At 43.6% G+C, this 23,064-nt stretch overlaps 2 protein-coding genes across 7 annotated transcripts in view; one reads left to right on the top strand and one right to left on the bottom strand.

Moving 5' to 3' along the window:
- LOC121292469 (pleckstrin homology domain-containing family G member 3) overlaps positions 1 to 8,932 on the top strand; it is a 198,184-nt gene extending 189,252 nt beyond the window's left edge. For all 5 annotated transcript variants that reach the window (XM_041214442.1, XM_041214441.1, XM_041214444.1 and 2 more), the window contains 2 exons: positions 1,989 to 3,789; positions 5,631 to 8,932. In XM_041214442.1, the coding sequence (XP_041070376.1) occupies positions 1,989 to 3,789; positions 5,631 to 6,781 (2,952 nt within the window). In that variant the 3' untranslated portion in view covers positions 6,782 to 8,932. The remainder of the gene's footprint in view (positions 1 to 1,988; positions 3,790 to 5,630) is intronic.
- srp14 (signal recognition particle 14) overlaps positions 1 to 23,064 on the bottom strand; it is an 84,423-nt gene that overhangs the window by 59,903 nt on the left and 1,456 nt on the right. Inside the window, exons 3-5 of one of the 2 annotated variants that reach the window (XM_041214447.1) lie at positions 21,930 to 22,042; positions 21,485 to 21,517; positions 16,150 to 17,258 (exon numbers count right to left, since the gene is read on the bottom strand). In XM_041214447.1, coding sequence (XP_041070381.1) covers positions 17,169 to 17,258; positions 21,485 to 21,517; positions 21,930 to 22,042 — 236 coding nt within the window. In that variant the 3' untranslated portion in view covers positions 16,150 to 17,168. Of the gene's footprint in view, positions 1 to 16,149; positions 17,259 to 21,484; positions 21,518 to 21,929; positions 22,043 to 23,064 lie in introns of those variants that run through there. The other variant, XM_041214446.1, reaches the window with a different exon arrangement.

The following is a 23,064-nucleotide window of genomic DNA, read 5'->3' on the forward strand; positions in this document are numbered from 1 at the left end:
CGAGTGGCCCGAAAGCGCGATCTTGAAATTGAGTCTCTTGCTGTAGGAACTGAGTTAAGTAGGGTCATGGGAATGTGCTGCCAGGACAATTGAATGTAAAACAAGAAGTATAATAACTTCCATGTCTGAGTCCTTGTTCATGCTGCGTCTAGAAGCTATGACCCATTTTGGTTCCGTCACATAATAAGGTATATTGAAACCCTGGGAAAAGTTTGGAGGAGTCACTCAATTAAGGCCTACATTAATGAGGCCTAGTTCTTAGGACAAACTTAAGAGAGTTGGCATTTCATTCAATTTGAAGGTAATATGATTGAGGTAATTAAACTAATAAAGAGGTTACACTTGGTCCTGGATAGGTTAAATGGCAGGAGATGCTTCTACTTTCAGAGAAACTCCAACCTTTGGAACAAGTTTTAGGTTCGCGCAGTGTCTCTCTAATCTCCTTCAACTGAGCAACACTCTGAGATGGAATCAGAGAGCTATAATATGATACGGTGGAGAATGAGGCTACTTGGCCTATCCTGCCTGTGCCACTCCTTGAAAGAGTGATCCAATTAGCTCCACTTCTCTGCTCTTTCACTGTAGCCCTGTAAATTTTTCCCCTTCAAGTATTTATCCAATTCCCTTTTGAATCTGTTTCCACTGCCCCTTCAGGCAGTGCATTCCAGATCATTACAACTTGCCGCGTAAGAAAAGTTCCCCTTGGCTCGTTGCAGGTCCTTTTGCAAATTATCTTAAATCTGTGTCCTCTGGTTGATGATCAGTGTTCCTCTAAATTGTCTTTGAGATGGGTGGGCTGAAAACTCCTCTGAGCGCCACTTTCTTCTCCATGAGAAGATTGTATTTGAAAAGTCACAGAACTTTCACAAAGTTGTGCAAGGCCTGATTATTTTCACACGTGGTACACTCTAGACTGCTGCACATGCACCATCTTGGAGCGAACATTGCTCTCTTCCCACTGATCCCATTCTCCCTCGCCTTGAAGGTCCCATTTCACCTTCACCTCTCACTGGTCCCAATCTATCTCTGCTCTAACAGTTCACATTGCCCTTCTACTCTAATGTATCCCATTCCACTTCTCTTGACACTGGTCCCATTTTTTCTCCCTCATTACGCATTCTATTCTCCCTCTCTTCACACCTTCCAATGTACCACTTCTGCCTGAACCACTTGCTCCTGTTCTGCCTCTTTTCATGCATCCCATTGGACTTCTACTGTGTCATGTCCCATTCTATCCCTCTGCTTGCTACTTGCATTCTAGCCCTCCTCGCAACTGTCTCATTCCACTTCACTTCACCACATCCTGTACACCTCGCTCTCTCTTCCCAATTCCAGAGCCCACACTTTCAGGAGACCAGATGAAATGGAAAAGCAGCAAGGATGATGTGGACAGCTTGAAAGTTGGAGCTTAGATCATAAACAGCCTGAAAAAATCCATTCATTTCACCTAATAATGAAATGAAAGTCCCATAATCTGGTCTTTCATCCATCATTCATCAACCTAGACAACTTCAATTAATCTGCGATTTCTAGGCTGGTATACATGGCTCAGTCAATGCTAAAGGCAGGAGTTCATTGGCCATAGCCCAATGACCCAATCTGTGTCATAAATTTACCTGTCAGACAACATTAGGTGCTCATTGAGACTAAACCTTAATCCCAGACTGATGTGTATTTATCTGGCCACGGCAGGTGGTGCTTACTAAATTTCTGATCTTTATTCGTTGTGTAGGCCTCTGCAGACTCCTGAAGACTAATGTGAATGGGCTCATCCACTGTGCAAAGGGAATGTGGGATAGGAGGAGCAACACTGGTCTTGCAGCCCCATCTCCAAACCACACTTCCCTTTGAGCACTGCATAGCAAACAGGGGTGAATTTACCTGTACCTGCCAGTACTATTCACTATCTTCAGAGGGGGCAAGGGTCCCGTTATTTATATATACTTTTGTTGCCCTGATCACTGTCTCCATATTCTTGTAATCCTCAGCTTGCTCCTGATGTGGAACCGATATCAGTTCAACAGCTGGTCACTGAAGCCTGCCAGTCTGCCCTTGAGGAGATCCAGTCCGACTCCGAGACTGCACACAGCCCAGAGGAAGCCAAAGAGCCTGATGAAGCCTCGGAGGACATTGATGTTGAAGGGAGTGATCCCGGGCAGGGGGCCGTGGAGTCTGCCACAGACTCGTTCAACGAAGCGGATGAGGAACCGAAACACTTCAGCAGCGAAGAGTCAACAGATGAAGAAGAGCAAGATCGAGATTCACCGAGCATTCTTCCGCCATCAGTGCTGGGGCAGGCTAGCCTCATTGCAGGTCACTTCATGAATAGCAGATCAAGGCGCAATAGTTTGGCAGCAGATGACAGCAGGTCGTACGGCTGTCCAACACCAAAGGCAACGAGCAGACAAAGTAGCCTCGAGAATGGCGACAAAGTGCTGCGGAATAGTGGCACGTTTGACACGAACGCTAACTGCAAAGTGAGTGTTTCTCAAGTCAATAATAGCCCAGAGAAGCACTTTGAGGAGCCTGACTTCAGTGGCTTGGAGGACGGGTCATCAGAGATGGATCGGAATATTCCGAGGAGACGAGACTCCACGCTGTCCAGGCGGGATCGCCTGCTCATTGAGAAGATTAAGAGTTACTACGATAATGCAGAGCATGAAGACGCCAACTTCAGCATCAGAAGGCGAGAAAGCTTGTCTTACATCCCAGCAGGCTTGGTCAGGAACTCTATCTCCAAATTAAATAGTCAAAAGAAGGAAGAGGATTTGAGAGAGGCCACATTGAGGAGACGGTTTGCTGCTTCCAGTGCCACTGTTGCCCATGGTAATGGGCCACCAACTTGCACTTTACTTGATCTTCCAGATGCCATCACCCAAACAAGTTCTCGCTCATCTTCAGGATCAGGTCAGATTTCAGAGCCCCAACAGCCAGTGTCTAATAATCATGTGGAGGAAAGCCTGCCTTTGGACTTTTCAAGGGACACCAGCATCATTTCCCAGGACCCTATTGCGGAGGATGAATTCCGACCTTCTGTGGACATGATTAAAATCTGGCAGGAGATGGAAAGCATGTCCGACACTGCAGCAGAGCCTCCAAAAAGGGCAGAGCAGAAACATGAGACAGCCCTAAGGCCTAACTCAGAGATGCTGAAGAAAAGGGAAGTTGAGAACACGGAACAATGCCAAATAAAAGAACTCAGCAATGGCAGAATCATTTTTGGGCTGGATTTCAACGAGCCATTGGTTATTGTGGAAGACAGTGATCTAAGTGCCATAATGGAAGAGTCACCCCTTTCCTCTCCAGCAAGGTTCGCTCATGAAAGTGGACTGCAAGTAAGGCCAAATAATATATCAGAAAGCGGCGACAGTGAGCATGCTGAAGGATTGTTGCCTGCTCACAAATCTGCTCCATTGTATCAAAGACCTTTGTGCGTCCAACTGCCCAAGTGCTCAGAAGCAGAGAATAAAACTGCACCACCAGGCACCAGTTCCAACCTACCTCGGAAGAGGCATGGCCATCTAGCTCAAAGCACAAGACCACACATAGCCCAGGCAGGATCGAGGGCTCAGAGTGAAGAGTTGCTGAGAGAGGTGACAGAGAAGGTGAAGACCAAGGTCTACCAACTGGCAAGGATATACAGTCAGCGAATTAAGAACAGCAGACCAGTAGTTCAAAAGAGAGGGCAGCACTTAGAGGAGGGGTTGATGAACGATGAAGAAGAAAGGGGAAAGGAAATGGCCAAGTTGCCAAATTTTCAAGAAGACAAGAAGGAAATAGTTGTTGATGGTGAGTGCACTTTTATTATTTTCATTGCTATCGTCTATGAGCACTTCATATTTGCTTGTTTTACTAACAGCTCAACAACTACAATAGGATCTCTATTAATAAACAACAACTTGCATTTACACAGTGCCTTTAATGTAAAACATCCCAAGATGCTTTCAGACAATTTCGACACTGAGCTGCATAAGGAGCAATTAGACCTGGTCCTGGTCACCAAAAGCTTGGTCAGTGAAGTGGATTTTGAGGTCGAATGAGAGGTCTTGAAGTGGATATGTTTGGGTATGGAATTCCAGACACGGCTGCCAATGCTAGAATGATGTAAATTGGAGGAGGACAAGAGGCAAGAGTTGGAGGAGCACAGAGATTCTCAGAGAGTGGTAGGGCCGGAAGTGTATAAAGATGAGGAGGAGTGAGCCCATGGAGGGATTTGAATGCAAGGATGAGAATTTTAAAATTAAGGTGTTGCTGAACTAGGAGCTAATGAGCACAGGATGAATGAGACGAGGGCCACTTAGGGTTTGGGCAGCTGAGTTCAAGTTTATGGAGGATGCGAGGTAGCAGGATGGCCAGGAGACCGCTGGAATAAGCAAAATAAATACACTTGTTCTAATGAGTTTTCCTTCACAGCAAGTGTTACCCAACTTAATATTCACAGTTTGGGAGCTTATGTTCATCCATCAGGTGAATATGCAATGACCTCTGAAATCTCTGTGCTCCACCAATTCTTGCGGCCAAGCCTTCAGCTGCCTAGGCACTAAGCTCCCTCCCTAAACCATCTCCCTACCTCCCTCTCTCCACCTTTGAGGCACACCTTAAAACCTACCTCTCTGACCAAGTTTTTGGCTATCTGTCTTAATATCTCCTTATGTGGCTGTGTCAACATTTAGTTTGATGAAGAGCCTTGAGCTATTTTACTAAACTACAGGCGCTTTACAAATGCAAATTATTGTTATTGCCCCATCAGGAGGAATTTAGTCTCATTGTATATGGTTAGAGTAACTCATGATCAGGAAGAGGGGGACGAGCAGTGTCACCTCATGAAATAATTAGAAGGCGAGTCCTGAGCTCCATAAATAAGGTGCAGTGGTGTACTTCACCAAATTGCCTTTGGGTTTTGATATATCAAGAGTATTGTTCCATTACTAAATAAAGATACAAGTATAACTTGACAAAGGTCACAATTTTGGCATCAGGGATGTCTATGCTGGTTGTTGTAATGACATTCAGTTTAATCCCACTCCATACAAGTACATGCCATAACCTTACCAAGCTGCCAAGGTAAGTCATTCGTAATGGAATAATTTTGTCCATATACAAACAGGCAGACAGGCAGCTCATCACTACCTTCTCAAGTGCAACTAGGGATGGGCAACAAAATGCTGGCCCAACCAGTGAAGCCTACATCACATGAATGAATAAAAAGAAAAGACAGGAAAACACCAACTGGTTCATCAGTCCAACCTGACCAGAACATGACCAGATACTTCCTACCCTCCTCAACTCCCCTTCTGTTTCTTTTCCCAAGTATCTTAAACCTGTCTTCCAGTTATCAACGCTCCTTCCTGTAGAAACAGCTTCTTCTTAATTGACCTTTCAAAATGTTGAACACCTCTATTAAATCTCCCCTAAACCTTCGCTGTACAAAGGAGAACAAACCCAGCTTCTCGAGTCTCTCCACAAATTTGAAATCCCTCCTTGTAGGTACCATTCCAGTAAATCTCCTCTGTGCCTCTTCCAAGCAGTTGAACTTAGAAGGTTGGAATTTTTAAAATCTCTGTATATGCAGTTGTTAGTGACCAAGAATTGTTCCTTTTTTTAAATATTTGTTTCTCTTTAACCTCCAGCTGATAAGCCAAAGATGACACTGTCTTTGCCTTCCTATGAGCATGTCATTATTCAAGAACAGGTGTTTTTGGCGCCATTGATGGAGGAACCCAGCACTCCATCTCCAAGTAAGGATTTGCAAGCAGTCCTTCCACCTTCCCCTAGGATCTCTTCCCCTAGACGTTCTGTCATCAGTCCAAATTTAGCATCTCCAGTGAGGTCCCATTCCAGGAGCCCCCTGAGTCCTACTGAAATGGAAACTTTCCTATGGCCTGATGTTCGGGAGCTCCGCTCCAAGTATGCCTCGGGGGATGGTCAGTTTGCGAAAAATTTGACACAGAGGGCAGCCGGAGAAAACCTCTTGAGGCTGACAGAAGGCACCCACTCAAAACTGGGCCGAGTTGCCAAGAGCATGTCCATGCCAAATGGAATGATGGAAGGTAGAATGTCCCATTTCAGTTCTCCGGAACAAGAGGACAGATCTAAACCATCCAGTGCAAAGGTTCAGGTGTCTAATGAAGCTTCCGGAGCTGGGGCAAGGAAACAGTTGCATTCTGACTCTTCCATCCACTACCTTCGGCAGGCAGCCCCCGAGAGTTCCTTCAGAAACCATGTGTCGTGCTCGAGGACTGCTTCATCAGACTGTAGATGCGCTGAACTAAGTTCCTGTTCAGATTGCAAGCACTGCCACTTTACTAAAGATGCTGAAAGCACCCAGTGCATTTCTTCAGAGCTCACCCTGCAAGACCATCAGAAAGTCATCATCGTGGAGAACTTGCCATGGGACAGGGATGGTTTGAGCAGTCATAGGAACGATCAGACCGCCAAAGACAGCAGCAGTGGTGGTGAGGGCTACATCCAAATCAGGTCTCCGACATCGCACGAGAAGATCTCCATTAGGGCTGTCGTAGAAAGGTGCAGGGCCTATCAAGAGTCAGAGGAGTATAAGATGAGGCAAGAGAGTGAGGGTAAGAGCTGGAGGCCAGGGACTGCCAACCCAATGGCCAAGCTCCACAGTTCCAAGGGAGCTGAGAAGGAGGTCTCCTCAACCAAATGGCAGTCAGAACCAAGGAAGGAAATGAGCCAGCTCAGCAGGAGGACAGACCTGGGCCAACAAGGCCTGGTGAAGAACCTGAGAGACAAGTTTCAAAGCTTGAGTTCGGCCAGGTAAAGCTTAAGCTGTCTTTGTTCTCAGATGCCTGATATATCAAACCACTGTACCTGGTCAAATGGGTGTAAAATATTGTTCAAGATGTGGTATTCTTTTGGACAAAAGGCCTAGAATATTAACCAGACCTTTACTGAAATGTCTAGAAACTGAAAGTAGTAAATGGTGTTGTGAAGCTTAGCCTGTTTATTTATCAATCCTCAATAAATTTATAATTGAACAGATCTTTGTTTTGTGCACACTCATGTTAATTTAAATGCTCTCTTTAAATTGCCTGGTCATTGTCCCAGCAATTCCAGTCCACACTATAGGTGGCCATCTATTCAAATTCGCCAGGCCTCCATTGATGTGTGACCCTCCGACTTCATCCTTATCAGCTTCCTTCCTTCCAGAAAGGGCTTTGCCATGTCTCCCAATCTCTTTGTTTGCATGAATTATTGTTTCATGAGGTCCATGACCTCATCCTTCCCTACCGCTGTAACCTCTTCCAACCTATAAGCCTCTGAGATCTCTACATTTCTCAACTTCTGGCCTCTTGAGCATCTCCAATTTTAGTAGTCCCACCATTGGCGGCCATGCCTTCAGCTGCCGAGGCTCTAATCTCTGCAGTTCCCTCCCTGAGCTTGTCTGTCTCTCTCTCTCTCTTCCTCTTCCTTTAAGACACCCCTTAAAACCTACCTCTTTGACCAAGCTTTTGGTCACCTGATCTAATATTTGTTTATGTAGCTCATGCTATGATAAACCTTGGGAAGTTTTACATGTTAAAGGTGCTACATAAATGCAAGTTGTTTTGTAGTTTTCGGTGCCTCGGGAACTGCTTGAGTAGCTCCATGGGTTAACACCCTGTGCGAAATGTCTGGGTTCAATGCCTCATCCTGTGTTGGATTAACTGATCTCCACTGAGGCAGTACATGTGGATGTTACAATTGGTTTCAATGTGCCCCAAACCGTGGAGGGTGCAAACTAGCCTCGGGTTCCTGCCCCCAATTACTAATCCAATGACCCAGATTGGACGGTGAAGGCAGGTTATATACTGAACACAGGGTAAGGCCCCATTGTGATTGCCCCACTGTCAAATAGTCAGCACTCACCAGGTTAATGTGTAAATTTGAGCCAGCTCTTTCCCATGTTCCAGATCTGACCTTGAGGAAGAGGAGAGATAGCTGCGGTAGATGGTGGTTGATTATTAAGAAATGTTGATCCAGAAAACTTAACAAAGTTGGGGGAGTAAAGGAAAAAAACTTGCATTTGTATCGCACCCTTGATGACCTCAGGATGTTCCAACCAACTAGGTTTCTTTTTAGAATTGCAGTCGCTTATAATGGGAAACAGAGCAACCAATTTATGCACAGGTAGATCCCACATTCAACAATGTGATAATGATCAGGTAATCTTAATGTTCGTTGATAGATATTAGCCAGAACACCAGGGAGAGCTCACCTCTCTTCTTCAAATAATGCTATTAGATCTGTGGCCACAAAGGGCAGGCGGGCCTTCAGTTTAACATTTCAACTGAAGGATGGAACCTCTGAAAGTGTGGCACTCCCCCAGTGCGGCATTGGGAGTGGCAGCTTAAATCTTGCATTCCAGTCTCTGGACTTGAACTGATGACTTAGGAAGCAAGAGTGCTGTGCACTGAGCCACGGCTGACACTTTCAAAGATTCAGAAGCACCAAGGTTTTTCAATCAGGATGAAAATCTGCTACGATCATGACCAGATCGTCACATGTTGAGTGTCTCAGTTGAATGTCAGAGGTTGGTTAGCACCATAATGTCACCATGTGTAGCCTGTGTGGGACTACCAGCTTCATTCTCACTGCCAATACTCTGCATCCCTCCATCTGCCACGCATTGTCCTGTAGAATATGTGCTCTAGATTCATATATTTGATTGTCACTCAACTGTCCTGTGCAGTGACCTCTCAAAAAGACTGTTGTGTTGAAGCCTGAGTGTTCACTGGATGTCTTGCCATAACCACTTAACTTGTGACAAAACTGAAAACATTTGCACACTGCCTGTGATGTCTGCATAATGGTCACAATATCTATTAAAATATTCTGTGTTTTTATAGATATCTTTATCAATATGTATTTAAATTTTAATGACCACTTTGAACTGTTACTTGTACATAAGTAAAAAAACTATGACTGCAAATTAATTGGTTGCATTCATTGAATTTGAAGTGGTGCGGGTATAGTTTTGTTGGTAAACTAGTTACCTTCTGAAGTCCCATCGTGGAGGGAAATCCACTACCTCAGATGGTGGGGAGTTGAACCCTATGACTCCCCCCGCCCCGGCCATGATTTGAAAGGCTTGGGTCTCGTGTCTCTCCTGGAAGAAAGGGAGGTGAAGAGATGGGTCAACTGTGTGACTTGTGCGACCAACTGGATAGGGGTTGAGTATCAAGGTCTTTTCTTATCCTCCTTGTCAGATATAGCTTATACCATTCCCTGAACTGAACATTTTCATTATAAGAAAGTTCTAAGGATGTCTCAAAGTGATTTACAGCCAGCAAAGTACTTTTTCCAAGTGTAGTCACTGTTGTAATTTTGGGAACGCCGTAACCAATTTGCACACAGCAATAGCTCACAAACAGCAATGAGATCGTGGTTGCACAGTTGGTTTATTTAGTGGTGTTGGTTGAGGAATAAATATTGGGTTGGACACCAGGAAAATCTCCCCTGATCTGTTTGGAATAGTGCTGTGGGAATTTCTGCACCCACCTGATGGGCAGATGGGATTTAACAGCTCATTTAAAAGACAGCACCTCCGACAGTGCAGCACTCCCTCAGTACTGCACTGGAGCCTCAGCCTAGACTTTGTGTTCCAATCTCTGGAGTGGGACTTGAATGCATGACCTTCTGGCTCAGTGGCTGCAAACAGTGCCAAGCTGACACCACTATGGAAGCAAGATACTCATTGATGGAGCAAAAATTAATTCCTGCAGCGACCCCTATTATTCACTTCATACAGACATTGGGCAATTGAGCAGAAGGGCTTGTTTCAATGTGTGCTGAGTAAACCAATCTCAGTTGGGAGGCAGTATAGATGCTACAATTGTCCTTCAGGCCACTGGAGTGGGGGAAAGAAAAATAATCAGGCTGGACTGTCACTCCTGATGCCAGTTACAGCAACATGGAAAAGTGTGTGTGTGTGTGAACAATGGATGAGGCCAGCATTATCATGGTTGTGACATCTCCCATGTTCAGATATTCACTGCATGGGCTCACTAATGAGGACTGGATACATGGACGGGATATAGGAGGACAAATGATGCTTAACAGAAATCAGTGTTCACAGGAGAGGAAAGGAGAGACAAATTGGGTTTTGAAACCTCCTTAGCCAGGCTGGAGGGGAGGAAGGCACATTGTGGTCCAGACTCATTTTCCTTTTTGTATCAGCTGTGTTATCTCACACACTTACAGCCAGGAAAGTCCTGTTAAAGCCAAACAAGAAGTGGTGGTCAGTTTGAGTATCTTGGGACCTGCCTTTAATCGTGAGCTGGCCATTTCTAGGGCAAAGTGGCTGCCCATCTTGGGTTGCCAAGTTTGAACAGAAATATAAGGGCAATTGTAGCACAGAGTTCCTGGTACTAGATATCTGCAGCATGTTTCACAAATTCATTGTCATAAGATTAGGTGTGCCAATCCTCCAGGATTGCCCTGAAGACTCCAGCAATTAAATATCAATCTCCAGGACACAGCTGCAAGCAAACCTGATTGGTGTTGGGAGGGGTGCTGGTGGAAACCATATGGGCATTTAAAAAGCTGTTAAATAAAATCTCAACATTTTCTTCTTAGACCTAAAAAAATTAGACATGGGGAGAATTATTAAATTTGGTAATGATAGGTGTTCAGTTTCCAATTGGTGTGGGAAGGCGGTGGAACTTATGGGTGACTAATGGCAGGAATGTAGGAGGCGGGTGGTCATCAATGAGACATTGTGGCACAGGAGGCCATTCAGCTCATCGGGTCACAGTGATGTGATGAAAGCTCCAGGGATACACCCAGCCAAATGTTGGGAATCCTGTAGGGGATAACAGATAACTGGGAATGAGTTGCAAGTTAGTAATTCAGCCAAGTACTGGAGCTGGGGCATATATGGTTGGATTACTGCCTGGTTGCTCATTCTCAAACAATTCTAAACATCGTTTAGAGAAACACAATTCTATTTATTTCATAAATATTTTTGGGATAAGTGATGAACACATTGAACACAGGTGAAAGGCTAATTTGCATCAACAAAAGTCTTGTGACCACTGATATTGTTTTCAAACATAACATGGGTTTATGGTCAGTACCATAGTATTTATGAAGCAGTGTAGAGACATTTAGTGACCATGAGACAAACTAGTAACTGCCTAAGGATTTTGATGGTGACACTGCACAACTTGGACAGGATACACCAAAATACCTTTCGCTGATGCTGAGGTAAGTGGAAGTGTAAAATGTGGGGAATGGAAATCTCCTTATGTGATACTGGAGGATTTGGGTTCATGCACAAGCCTCAACTATTGTAACAATATCCTTGCTCTGTCTCACCCTGCACTATTCATAAACTGGATCTCACCTTAAACTCTGCTCCCCACATCCTTATTCGCACCAAGTTCCATTCAGCCATCACCCATGTGCTCGCTTGGCTGCATTAGCTCCCGGTCTGGCAACGCCTCTATTTTCAAATCCCTCTGTAGCCTCACCCCTATTTCTGTAACATTTGCCTGCCCTATAGCTGTCCAAGGTCTCTGCATTCCCGCTCCAGTATTGTCAGCTATGCCTTCAGCTGCCTCTAGGCCCTCAGTTCTCAAGTTCCCTCCCTAAACCTCGCTACCCCTCTCTCACAGAATCATTACGGCACAGAAGGATGCCATTAGGCCCATTGTGTCTGCACAGGCTCTCTAAATGAGCACTATATTTAAATATTTAAAATGCCCTTAGCCACGGATGAGGTGCCGGAGGATTGGAGGGTAGCTCATGTTGTTCTATTGTCTAAAAAATGCTCCAAAAGTAAACCGGGTAATTACAGGCCAGTGAGCCTGACGTCAGTAGTAGGTAAATTATTGGAAGGTGTTCTGAGAGATCAGATATATAATTTATTTGGACAGCCAAGGGCTGATTAAGGATAGTCAGCATGACTTTGTGCGTGGTAGGTCGTGTTTAACGCACCTAGTAGAGTTTTTCGAGGAGGTTACCAAGAAAGTAGATGAAGGAAAGGCTGTGGATGTTGTCTACATGGACTTTAGTAAGGCCTTTGACACGGTTCCACATGGGAGGTTAGTTCAGAAGGTTCAGACACTTGGTATCCATGGAGAGGTTGTAAACTGTATTCAAAATTGGATGTGTGGGAGAAGACAGAGTGGTAGTGGATGATTGCTTCTCAGACTGGAGGTCTGTGACTGGTGGTGTGCCTCAGGGATCTGTGCTGGGACCATTGTTGTTTGTTGTCTATATCAATGATTTGGATGATAATGTGGTAAATTGGATCAGCAAGTTTACTGATGACACTAAGATTGGCGGCGTTGTGGACAGCGAGGAAGGCTTTCAAAGCTTGCAGAGGGATCTGGACCAACTGGAAAAATGGGCCAGAAAATGGCAGATGGAATTTAATGCGGAAAAGTGTGAGTTTGCATTTTGGAAGGACAAACCAAAGTAGGACATACACAATAAATGGTAGGGTACTGAGGAGTGCAGAGGAACAAAGGGATCTGGGAGTTCAGATACATAGTTCCCTGAAAGTGGTGTCACAGGTAGACAGGGTTGTAAAGAAAGCTTTTGGCATACTACCCTTCATAAATCAAAGTATTGAGTATAGGAGTTGGGATGTTATAGTGAGGTTGTATAAGACATTGGTGAGGCCAACTTTGGAGTATTGTGTGCAGTTCTGGTCACCTAACTACAGGAAGGATATTAGTAAAATTGTGAGAGTTCAGAGAAGATTTACTGTGATGTTGCTGGGTCTTAAGGAGTTGAGTTACAGGGAAAGATTAAACAGGTTAGGACTTTATTCCTTGGAGCATAGAAGAATGGAGATTTGATGGAAGTTTACAAAATTATGAGGGGTTTAGACAGAGTAAATGCAAGTAGGCTCTTTCCACTTAGATTAGGAGAGATAAACACGAGAGGACATGGCTAACATTAGGGGGAACTTCTTCACGCAGAGAGTGGTGAGAGTTTGGAACGAGCTGCCACTGACGTGGTAAATGCGGGCTCACTCTTAAGTTTTAAGAATAAACGATAGATACATGGATGGGAGAGGTCTGGAGGGTTATGGACTAGGTGCAGGTCAGTGGGACTAGCGGAATAATATTTCGGCACAGACGAGAAGGGCCGAATGGCCTGTTTTCTGTGCTGTAGTGTTCTATGGTTCTATAACTCAGTGTCATTCTCCTGCCTTTTCCCCGTATCCTTGCACATTGTTTCCATTCAAATAATCATCCAATGCCCTCTTGAATGCCTCAATTAAATCTGCCTCCACCATGCTTCCAGGCAGTGCATTCCAGACTTGAACCACTTGCTGAGAGAAATAGTTTTTTCTCACATCACATTTGCATCTTTTGCAAATCACTTTAAATTTGTGCCCTCTCGTTCTTGATTCTTTTATCAGCAGGAACAGTTTCTCCCTATTTATTCTATCTAGCCCTCTCATGACTTTGAACACCTCTATCAAATCTCCTCTTAGCCTTCTCCTCTCCAAGGAGAACAGTCCCAAACTCTCCAATCCATCTTCATGACTGAAGTTTCTCATCCCTGGAACCATTCTTGTAAACCTCTTCTGCACTCTTTCCAATGTGTTCACATTCTTCCTATAGTGTGGTGTCCAGAAATGTACACAATACTCCAGCTGAGGTCTAACAAGTGTCTTACATAAACTCAGCACGACCTCCTTGCTCTTGTACTTTATGCCCCTACTGATAAAGCCCAGGATACTATATGCTTTTTTCACTGCTCTCTCCGTCTGTGCTGCTATCTTCAATGATCTATGCACATATGTACCCAGGTCCCTCTGCTCCTGCACCCCCTTAAGAATTGTACCTCTTATTTTATATTGTCTCTCCATGCTGTTCCTACCAAAATGCATCACCCCACACTTCTCCGCATTGAACTTCATCTGCCACCAATCTGCCCACTCTACCAACTTGTTGATGTCCTTTTGAAGTTCTACACTGTCCTCCTCAGTTTACAATGCTGCCAAGTTTCGTATCATCCGCAAACTTTGAAATTGTCCCCTACACCTAGATCATTAATATATATCAGGAAAAGCAAGGGTCCCAATACTGACCCCTGGGCAACTCCAATACAAACCTTCCTCCAACCTGAAAAATATCCATTGATCATTACCCTGTTTCCTATTACTCAGCCAATTTTGTATCCATGTTGCTACTGTCCCTTTTATTTCTCCAAAACGCTCCTTAAAAGCTAATCTCTTTCCATGTTTTTGGTCAGCTGTCTCTTTATGTTGGTCAGTGTCAAATTTTGTTTGTTAATTGTTCCTATAAAGAACTTAGGGAGAGCTATAAATGCAAGATTGTTGTTGACCACTATTTTGGTACATCTGCAAGCATATTGCTCATTCCATGTGGAGATCTACTTTGGAAGCTTCTTATTCACATAAGGAGTGAACAATTGGAACTGACTTCTGAACAAGTCATGTGATGAGAGCTCCAGGGATATACCCAACCAATGTTGGGAACCCTGTATGGGATAACTGGGAATGAGTTGCAAGTTAGTAATTCAGCCAAGAACTGGAGATGGGGCTTATGTTGAATTACTGCCTTCTGGCTCATTCAAACAGTTGGATATTGTGATGGTGGGACTTTACTAATTTATTTCTGGATGAATAAATTCAGGTGAGCTGATTTAGTGACCAATTTATGATCTTGTGTCTGTGGACATTCTTTAATAAACAGTGTTGTCCACAAGTACAATTCAATAACCAAGTGTAGCACTGTGTCAGGGAAGTGGACTAGGAACTAGTGAGTCATTAGTATGAAAGACTTGCCTTACTATAGCACCTTTCACGACCACAGGACATCCCAATTCACAGCCGGTGAGACCTTCAAAGCTTAAGAATGGTTGTAATGTAGGAAATGCAGCAGCTAATTTGCACACAGCAAGACTCCACAAGTCATGTGCTATTGGTCAGTCATCTATATTTTTTACTGATGTTGGTTGAGGGATAAATATTGGCCAGGACAGAACTCCCTGTTCTTGTTCAAAATAGTGTCACAGGATCTTTTTCCTTGTACTTGAGGTCAGATGGCTTAACATGTAAAAGATGGCACTTCCAACACTGTAGCACTTCCTCAGTACTGCACTTGAGTGACAGCCTGGATTGTGCACACAACTATGACTTGGGGCTCAAAAACACAACCTTCTGACTTGGATGACAGTATTTCTACTGAGCCGCAGGTAACATTACTTTCTGGCCTCTTCCACACTCCTGCTTTTAATTACTTTTAGAGGCAGCTGGCACCAAAAGAATGTATTCCACCAGTCTGCACTCTCAGGTGATGGTAAGCACAATAACAGTGTGTGTGCAATGTTGTGTTTAAAGCATTCTCCCAGACTACTGCTGGCCTGATTATACAAACTGCATATGTCCTTAAGTATACAGGATGGATGTAGAGCCACCTTACTTAGCAGTATTTATCAGTATACAGGATATATTATTGTACCTTTTTACTTCCTACTTTCTAATCCCAGATGTAATCTTGTCCTGAGAATGACTGCTTGAGCATGCAGTCCTCAAACTAAGATGCTGGAAGTATTTCTCAAATGCAAATTTTCCACTTTGTTTTGAATTCAGAAATAGGATCAGTTAAAGGAGGGCAGCACATTTTGAAATGTCACCCAGGTGTAAGAGAGTAGCGGTTCAGTTATCCATTATTGAACCTACCCAATTTTCTGCTTCATGATTGTTTAATGGGTAGGGAAACACTCACATTGACGCACAACCTCAGGCCATCCCAAAGCACTTCGCAGACAAAGTACTTAGTCATTTTCATAATATAGGAAACAAGGTAACCAATTTTCACAAAGGACCCACATACAATGCTGAGATAATGACCAGAAAATGTCTTTGTATTGTTGGTTGGCACCTGCCAGAAATTACCCCTCCCCTGCACTCTTCTTCAAACAATGCCAAGGTATCTTTTATGTTCAATTATTGGGTAGATGGTTTAACATCTCTCCCAAAAAGCACATCTGACAGTGCAACTCTCCCAGTCCCACAATGGAGTACCAGCTGGATTAACTCTGCAACATTGGTTTTAAATCCATAACTTACTTACTCAATGTCAAAGATCTTAACAGCATGAAGTCACCATATATAATAAAAAAAATACAAATAACCTTTGTAATAAAACAGATCAGAAAGCCTTTTCATGTAATTTATTGTAGTTAATATACAGCTCTGTACCATTCAATATATAACCTTGTCAGAAAACAAAATTGTTCTCCATTGTGAAAACCGCTTGCAGTCCCAATGTAGTGATTTTTCACTCAAAACTCATCCACACACTGGGGGACTAAACCATCACGGGAGGTCCAAACTCTAATTGGTAAGAGATAAAAGCTTGTTGCCCGTTTTGTATATTTGACCAGAGACTATGTTTCCATCTGGCTGATTTCTGCTAACGTGTTAGATGGAATACCTGTTTTTTCTGTGAGGGACAGGGCAGGGGAAGACAAGGGTCTTGTCTAGAAGTTGAGGGCAGTGTCGCCCTCTGCAATCCATTCCACAAAGGGTTCGATCTCATTAGTGAGCATTAGAGTACATCTCGGCTTCTGTTGTAGCATCCAGGATTGTAAAGAGCCTCAAGGTGAGTGGGGGCTGGGGGCTCAGGCACAAAATTAGCAATTGTAACCAGGAAAATTAACACCTGAAATCCATGGAGATCACAGGTACTCTCAGGCACAACGTTTTGAAAGGATCAAGAATTGAACAAAACTTTTGTCTGGAGAGAGAGGTCACTTTCCCCATGATGTACTAACAGAGGCAAAATCCTACGAAAAGTGGAGGAGCAAATGGAGCTCTGATACCGCCCCCCCGCCACCCCCATCTCCTGCAATACTTAATAAATGTCTTCATAACCATGAATAGCTGCAGAAAAAAAAACTTTGCTTTGGGGGTATAGCCATCGGTCACACCTCTGGACATAGTGCGTTTCCATTAAGTTCCCCACGGAAACAAGTTCCTCCTCCACACACCCCTTGCCCAAATCCTCCACATCTCCGTGTGATTTAAGCTTATAAAAAAAACTGGCAAGAAGCTGAAGTCAAGTGCAGCTCAAGGATCTGATAACAGTTACAGGAAAAGACAACAACTCCTCCGCTGCCTCAGGAGCAGGAAGCTAGCCCCCCCGCCCCCACCAATCGCCATGCCAACAGCACAGTCATTGCGTGGCCTTGGTCTTCTTGCTCTTGCTCTTTTTGTCTTTCTTCTTCAAGCCGTCCATGTGTGCCCGTAGCAGATTTGAATATGCCTGAAAATCCAGAGCGGTGAAAGAAACTGAAGCTTTTAAACAAGTTATGCTGGACAACATCAACATAAAAGCAAAAAGACAGCTCCTAATCCTTCTAGCTTAAAAAAAATCAAAATCATCGGGGGGGAAGAAAATAATAAATCAAAGTACATTTGGCTTGACACCAACTTCCCTTAGCTGTTCCCCAAAAGTCACCACCGACAGATCTGGTCTGATTTTGAAATGAGTAGCGTGTAGAGTTCTTTATGGATCTGTTTCTGTGCGATATTAACAGTATTGAACAGAAAATTAACATTTAGGTAACATCTTTAACACAGTCCCAAATTGCTTTACAGCCAATGAAGTACTTTTGAAGTGTAGCGGGGAAGGCATCGTGGTATTGTCGCTGGTCTAGTAATCCAGTGACCAAGGATAATGCCCTGGAGACCTGGGTTCGAATCCCACACGGCACACGATGAAATTTGAATTCAATAAAAATCTGGAATTAAAAGTCTAATGATGACCATTATCAATTTTCTGAAAAACCCATCTGGTTCACTGACATCCTTTAGGGAAGGAAATCTGCTGCCCTTATCTGGTCTGGCCTACATGTGACTCCAGACCCACAGCAATGAGGTCGACTCTAAACTGCCCTCTGAAATGGCAATATCAGACAACTAAAAAAAAGTCTGCACTCTGGGTGTACCTACACCATATGGATTGCAGCAGTTCAAGGCGGCAGCTCACCATCACCTTCTCAAGGACAATTAGGGATGGCCTAGCCAGCAATGCCCACATCCCATAAATGAAATTGAAAGTCACTGTTGTAGGTAATGCAGCAGTTTGTGCACAGAAAGTTCCCAGAAACAAATTATATGAATGAGTCATGTGCTTTAATGGTGTTGGTTGTGGGATAAATATTGGCCAGGGCACCAGGGAGAACTTTCCATTTAAATAGTGCTGAGAGATCTTTTACATTCAACTAAGGGGGCAGATAGGGCTTCAGATTAACATCTGATTACTGCACTAGAAGTGTCAGTTTGGATTACGTGCTGAAGTTTCAAATGGGGCTTGAAACCATGACATTCTGACTCAGACTAAAGTGCCATCTGTAGTATGAGGGATTGTAAGGGTTAATGTGTGGGACTATATAACTAGCAGCTCCTATAATGCTGATGCAAGAGAACGCATGACTAAGAGTTAAGAGGGAGAATGTTCATTCTTCAACAGTGTGGCACCTAGTTATGAATAGCTGTACATACCTTAGTTATACATAATAAACCAGTTATTGTTTGAACACCAACATCTTAGCAATTATTCTTTAGCTAGATTAAGCAACATACAATATGGTGTCATAAGTGGAGTCTTACAACACCACCCAGAGCCTAGGCTCACACTGGAATTCAAAGCGACAAAATCACCCTCAAATATTCACTACAAAGTGACCTACTGGAAATGGGCAATAGGAAGCAACTCAACGCTGTGACAGACTTGGCAAGTGCATACCCCATAACCAGGCAGGTTGGCTGTACTTCACAACACTACTGTTGACTGTCCTAAACGTCTGGCACTTGTGTGGCACGAATGTTACTTGCCACTTATCAACTCATGCCTGAATATTGTCCAGGTCTTGCTGCATTTGGACATGGACTGCTTCAGTATCTGAGGAGTCGCAAATGGTGCTGAACATTGTGCAACCATCAGCAAACATCCCCACTTCTGACCTTATGATGGAAGGAAGATCATTGATGAAGCAGCTGAAAACGGTTGGGCCTAGGACATTACCCTGAGGAACTCCGGCACTGACTACATTCAAAATTCCTACATCTTGAATGAGACCAATGATAGCTGGTTAGAATGGAATTGATAGACCGCCCAGATTCCAAGAACAAATTTTAAAATTTGACCCAAACTCAACATTAGATAAGTTTTTTTTTAAAAAAACAATTAAAGCACAGAGGAGTAAATACGTCCACAGATACTTTGCTTCAGGCTCAGCTTTTCCAATGCTCTCTTGGCAAATCTCCCACCTTCACTGGAGAAGGTCATACGGACTCGAAATGTAAACTGTTTCTCTCTCCACAGACGGTCAGACCTGCTGTGTTTTTCCAGCATTTTCTGTTTTTATTTCCTTCTCTGTATCCTGTATTCTAACTGGAAGTATGCTCTCATCCTCATGTTTAAATCTGTTAAAGGTCTTTCTCATCCACCGGCCCCCAACCCTATCTCTAACCTCTTCCACCCCTCAACCCTCCAAAATCTGGTTCTCCAATTGTGATTTCTTATCTAACCTCATTCTTCAGTGGTGGCTATGCCTTCAGTTACCAAGGCACTAAGATCTGGAATTCCATCCCTAAACCTCCCCATCTCTTCATCTCGCTCTCCTCTTTTACAATGTCCTATATAACCTCACTGCAACCAAGCTTTTGGTCAACTGTCCTAATGCTTCTGTCTTTGGCCGAGTGTGTCAATTCTGCCCTGTGAAGAACCTTGGGGTGTTTTGGTACCTAAAAGGTGCTATAAAAATGCAGGTTGCTACTGGTTTACATCAGCATTAAACTTCACATTTCATTATAGGGCTGGGAAGGTAGCTCTTGAATTAATCTAAATTACTAGCAAAAATGGGGAAAGGTTTATGGAAAAACAGACCAAAAATATTTCTGTTCCAAATTAATAGTGCCCATCTCAGAAGGCGTGGTGACATCTAGTGGTGTTCAATAGTACTGCACATTGTTTAGTTTTTTGCCAGCGTTGTCCAAAAACAAAAATGGAAAACAGGGAAAACAATGCCCAAATTAGCTACATCTAATCTCACTCACACCAGATGTCCATGATCATTAACTAATTAACAGAAAGCACCTTGGTCTATTCTCTCCCAATCCAACGGTATCCCTACCTTGGAGACAGTCAGCTGTTTTTTAATTCATTCACGGGATGTGGGCTTCGCTGACTGGGTCAGCATTTATTATCCAGCCATAGCTGCCCTTGAGAAGGTAGTAGCGAGCTGCCTTCTTGAACCACTAGTCCATGTGGTGTTAGGGAGGGAGTTCCAGGGTTTTGAACCAGCGACAGTGAAGGAACAGTGATATATTTCCAAGTCAGGACAGTGAGTGACTTGGAGGGGAACTTCCAGGTGGTGGTGTTCCCATGTGTTTGCTGCCCTTGTCCTTCTGGATGGTAGTGGTCATGGGTTTGGAAGGTACTGTCTAAGGAGCCTTGGTGAATTCCTAATTTAGCAGAGACCAGGGAATGAAGATTGGGCCTTGCTGGTTTGCAAAATTCCACCAAGCCCCACTAGTGCCAACTGAGTTGGTAGTTTTAATGCAGAATTACATACGGAAGCATACCATACTCAAGGAAGGATATACTGGTCTTTGAGATTCACCAGGGCTTCAATGGGTAGAGTATGAGGACAGGTTGCATAAACCTTTGACCGCTATTTCCTTGAATTTAGATGGTTGAGGTGTTGAATGATAAAGGGATTCAATGGGTATATGAGTAACTATTTCCTCTGGTGAGGGAATCCAGAACAAGTGGACATAAATCTTAAAATTAAAGCCAAACCATTCAGGAGTAAAATTGGAAGGCACTTTTCACAAAAGGGAGTGGAAATCTGGGAATGTTCTTCTTCAGAAAGGTGTTGATGCTGGGGAAACAATGGGTTTTCAAAACTTAGATATATTTTTGTTGGGTATCAAAGGATACAGAGAAGCTGAAAAATGGAATTGAGGTACAGATCAGCTGTGACCTAACTGAAAGGGCAGAAGAGGCTCTCGAGGGACTGAATAGCCTCTACCTGTTCATGTTAAGAGTTACTAAAGGTTGCTGGTCATCCTAACTAATGGTGTTCATTAGAGGACTGAAGAACAGCATGTGCAAAAAGATTTGTTGGGTCAACACCAGAATGGTTACCAAATTGTAATGCACTGCAAATAATTTTTCAGTTAAGGGGAACAGTCTCCACCATCAAGATCTTCTGCAGTTGGTATAACCCTGGGAGAATTATAGCTGACTATTTGACGAACTGATCCTACTTCATTCTCAATCCTCACTGCTACCTCTGAAGCTTTCAACACAGTCCCTTTAAGACAGGGGCTTGTGAGAAGGATGGAGACAACTTTCCACAGCAGTGACTCCCGCCATTTGTTAAAGAGCTAGTGCATTAGTCATGTTAGCCTTTCAAGTTAGATGTATTCAGGATTCACATCAATACAATGGCACACTATGCACAGAGTTTACAGACTTACCATCTGGAACCTGTTCACCTCCTTGGAGCTAATCTGGAAGTAAAAAGAAGTAATTTAAATACATGAACACATCGTTCAGGGAACAGCTACTGCTGATGACTGGCTTCGTAATGCAGCCTGAACAGGTCAATCTGGGTAACCAGCCACACACCTCAGCAAATACACGAGTGGATGTCCCCCTACGTTGTTCAGAGCAAGTCCGTAAGGGAACAGACTCTGGAACTCTCTTCCTCCAAAATGCTGTGGCAGCTGGGGACCAATTGATGGGTTTTTATTAGTTAAGCGTAACAAGGGATCTGAAGAAAAAGTAGATAAATGGGGCCAAGATATAGATCAGCCTTGATCTAACTGAAAGGGGGGGGGGGGTGAATCAAGCCTGAATGGCCTCTTCCTCCCATTTCAATATTAGCCAAAGCCAGCTGGTCATCCTCCTCCCACTACTTACCACTGTGCTGATCTTCTTCTTCCCGTCAGTTGCCCTCAGTAGACACTTATTGTCAGCAGGATCAAAGGTATCGGGGTTTCCCTTCCGTGGAACTGGCTTTGTCCTACCATCATCTACAGAAAGGTAGATCTTAAATTCTGTCCAATCTCTTCAATTCACATACTCCATAGTTTATGCCTCTCTACTTGTGTAACATCCTCCAGCCCTCAAAGATCTCTGGTCTTTCAATCCCGGCCACTTCCACATGATAATACTGTCAGGCAGAGTCAACATGCTTTTGTGAAAAGGAAATATAGTGTTTGACAAATTTATTAGAGTTCCTTGAGCATGTAACAAGCAGGGTGGATAAAGGGAAACCACTAAATGTAACGTATTTGGATTCCCACAAGGCATTTGATAAGATGCCACCTAAAATATTACTGCATAAGATAAGAGCTCATGGTGCTGGGGTGATATAATAACAACTCGAGGATAGGCTAACTAACAGGAGGCGAGTCAGGATAAATCCGTCATTTTCAACTTGGCAAACTATAACTAGTGGAGTGCCACATGGATCAGTGATAGGAGCTGGCCTCAACTTTTTACAATTTATATTAATGACTCGGGTGAAGGGACCAAATGTACTGTATTCAAATTTGCTTAAGATACAAAGATAGCTGGAAAGCTTGTTATGCGGGCACACAGATTTTACAAAAGCTATGTGGATAAGTTAAGTGAGTGGGCAAAAATCTGGCATGGGTTTAGACAAAATGTGATCTTGTGCACTTTGGCAGGAAGAATAGAAAAGCAGATTTTTTTTTTAAAATGGAGAGAGACTGTAGAATGCTGTGGTCGCGAGGGATCTGGATGACTGTGCAAGTGAATCAAAAAAGTTAGCATGCAGGTGCAGCAAGTAATTAGGAAGGCAAAGAGAATGTTGGTTTTTATTTCAAGGGCCATGGAGTGTAAAAGCAGGGAAGTCTTGCTACAGCTGTACATGGCATTGAGAGACCTCGCCCAAGGTACTGTGCACAGCTTTGGTCTCCTTAATTAAGGAGGGGTATACTTGCAATTGGGCACAGTTCAGAGCAGATTCACTAGGCTGATTCCTGGGATGAAGAAAGGTTGAGTGCTTGTACTTGTAAAGTTAAAACAT

This window comes from Carcharodon carcharias, chromosome 20, assembly GCF_017639515.1.
Source record: "Carcharodon carcharias isolate sCarCar2 chromosome 20, sCarCar2.pri, whole genome shotgun sequence".
NCBI classification, from domain to species: Eukaryota; Metazoa; Chordata; class Chondrichthyes; order Lamniformes; family Lamnidae; genus Carcharodon; species Carcharodon carcharias.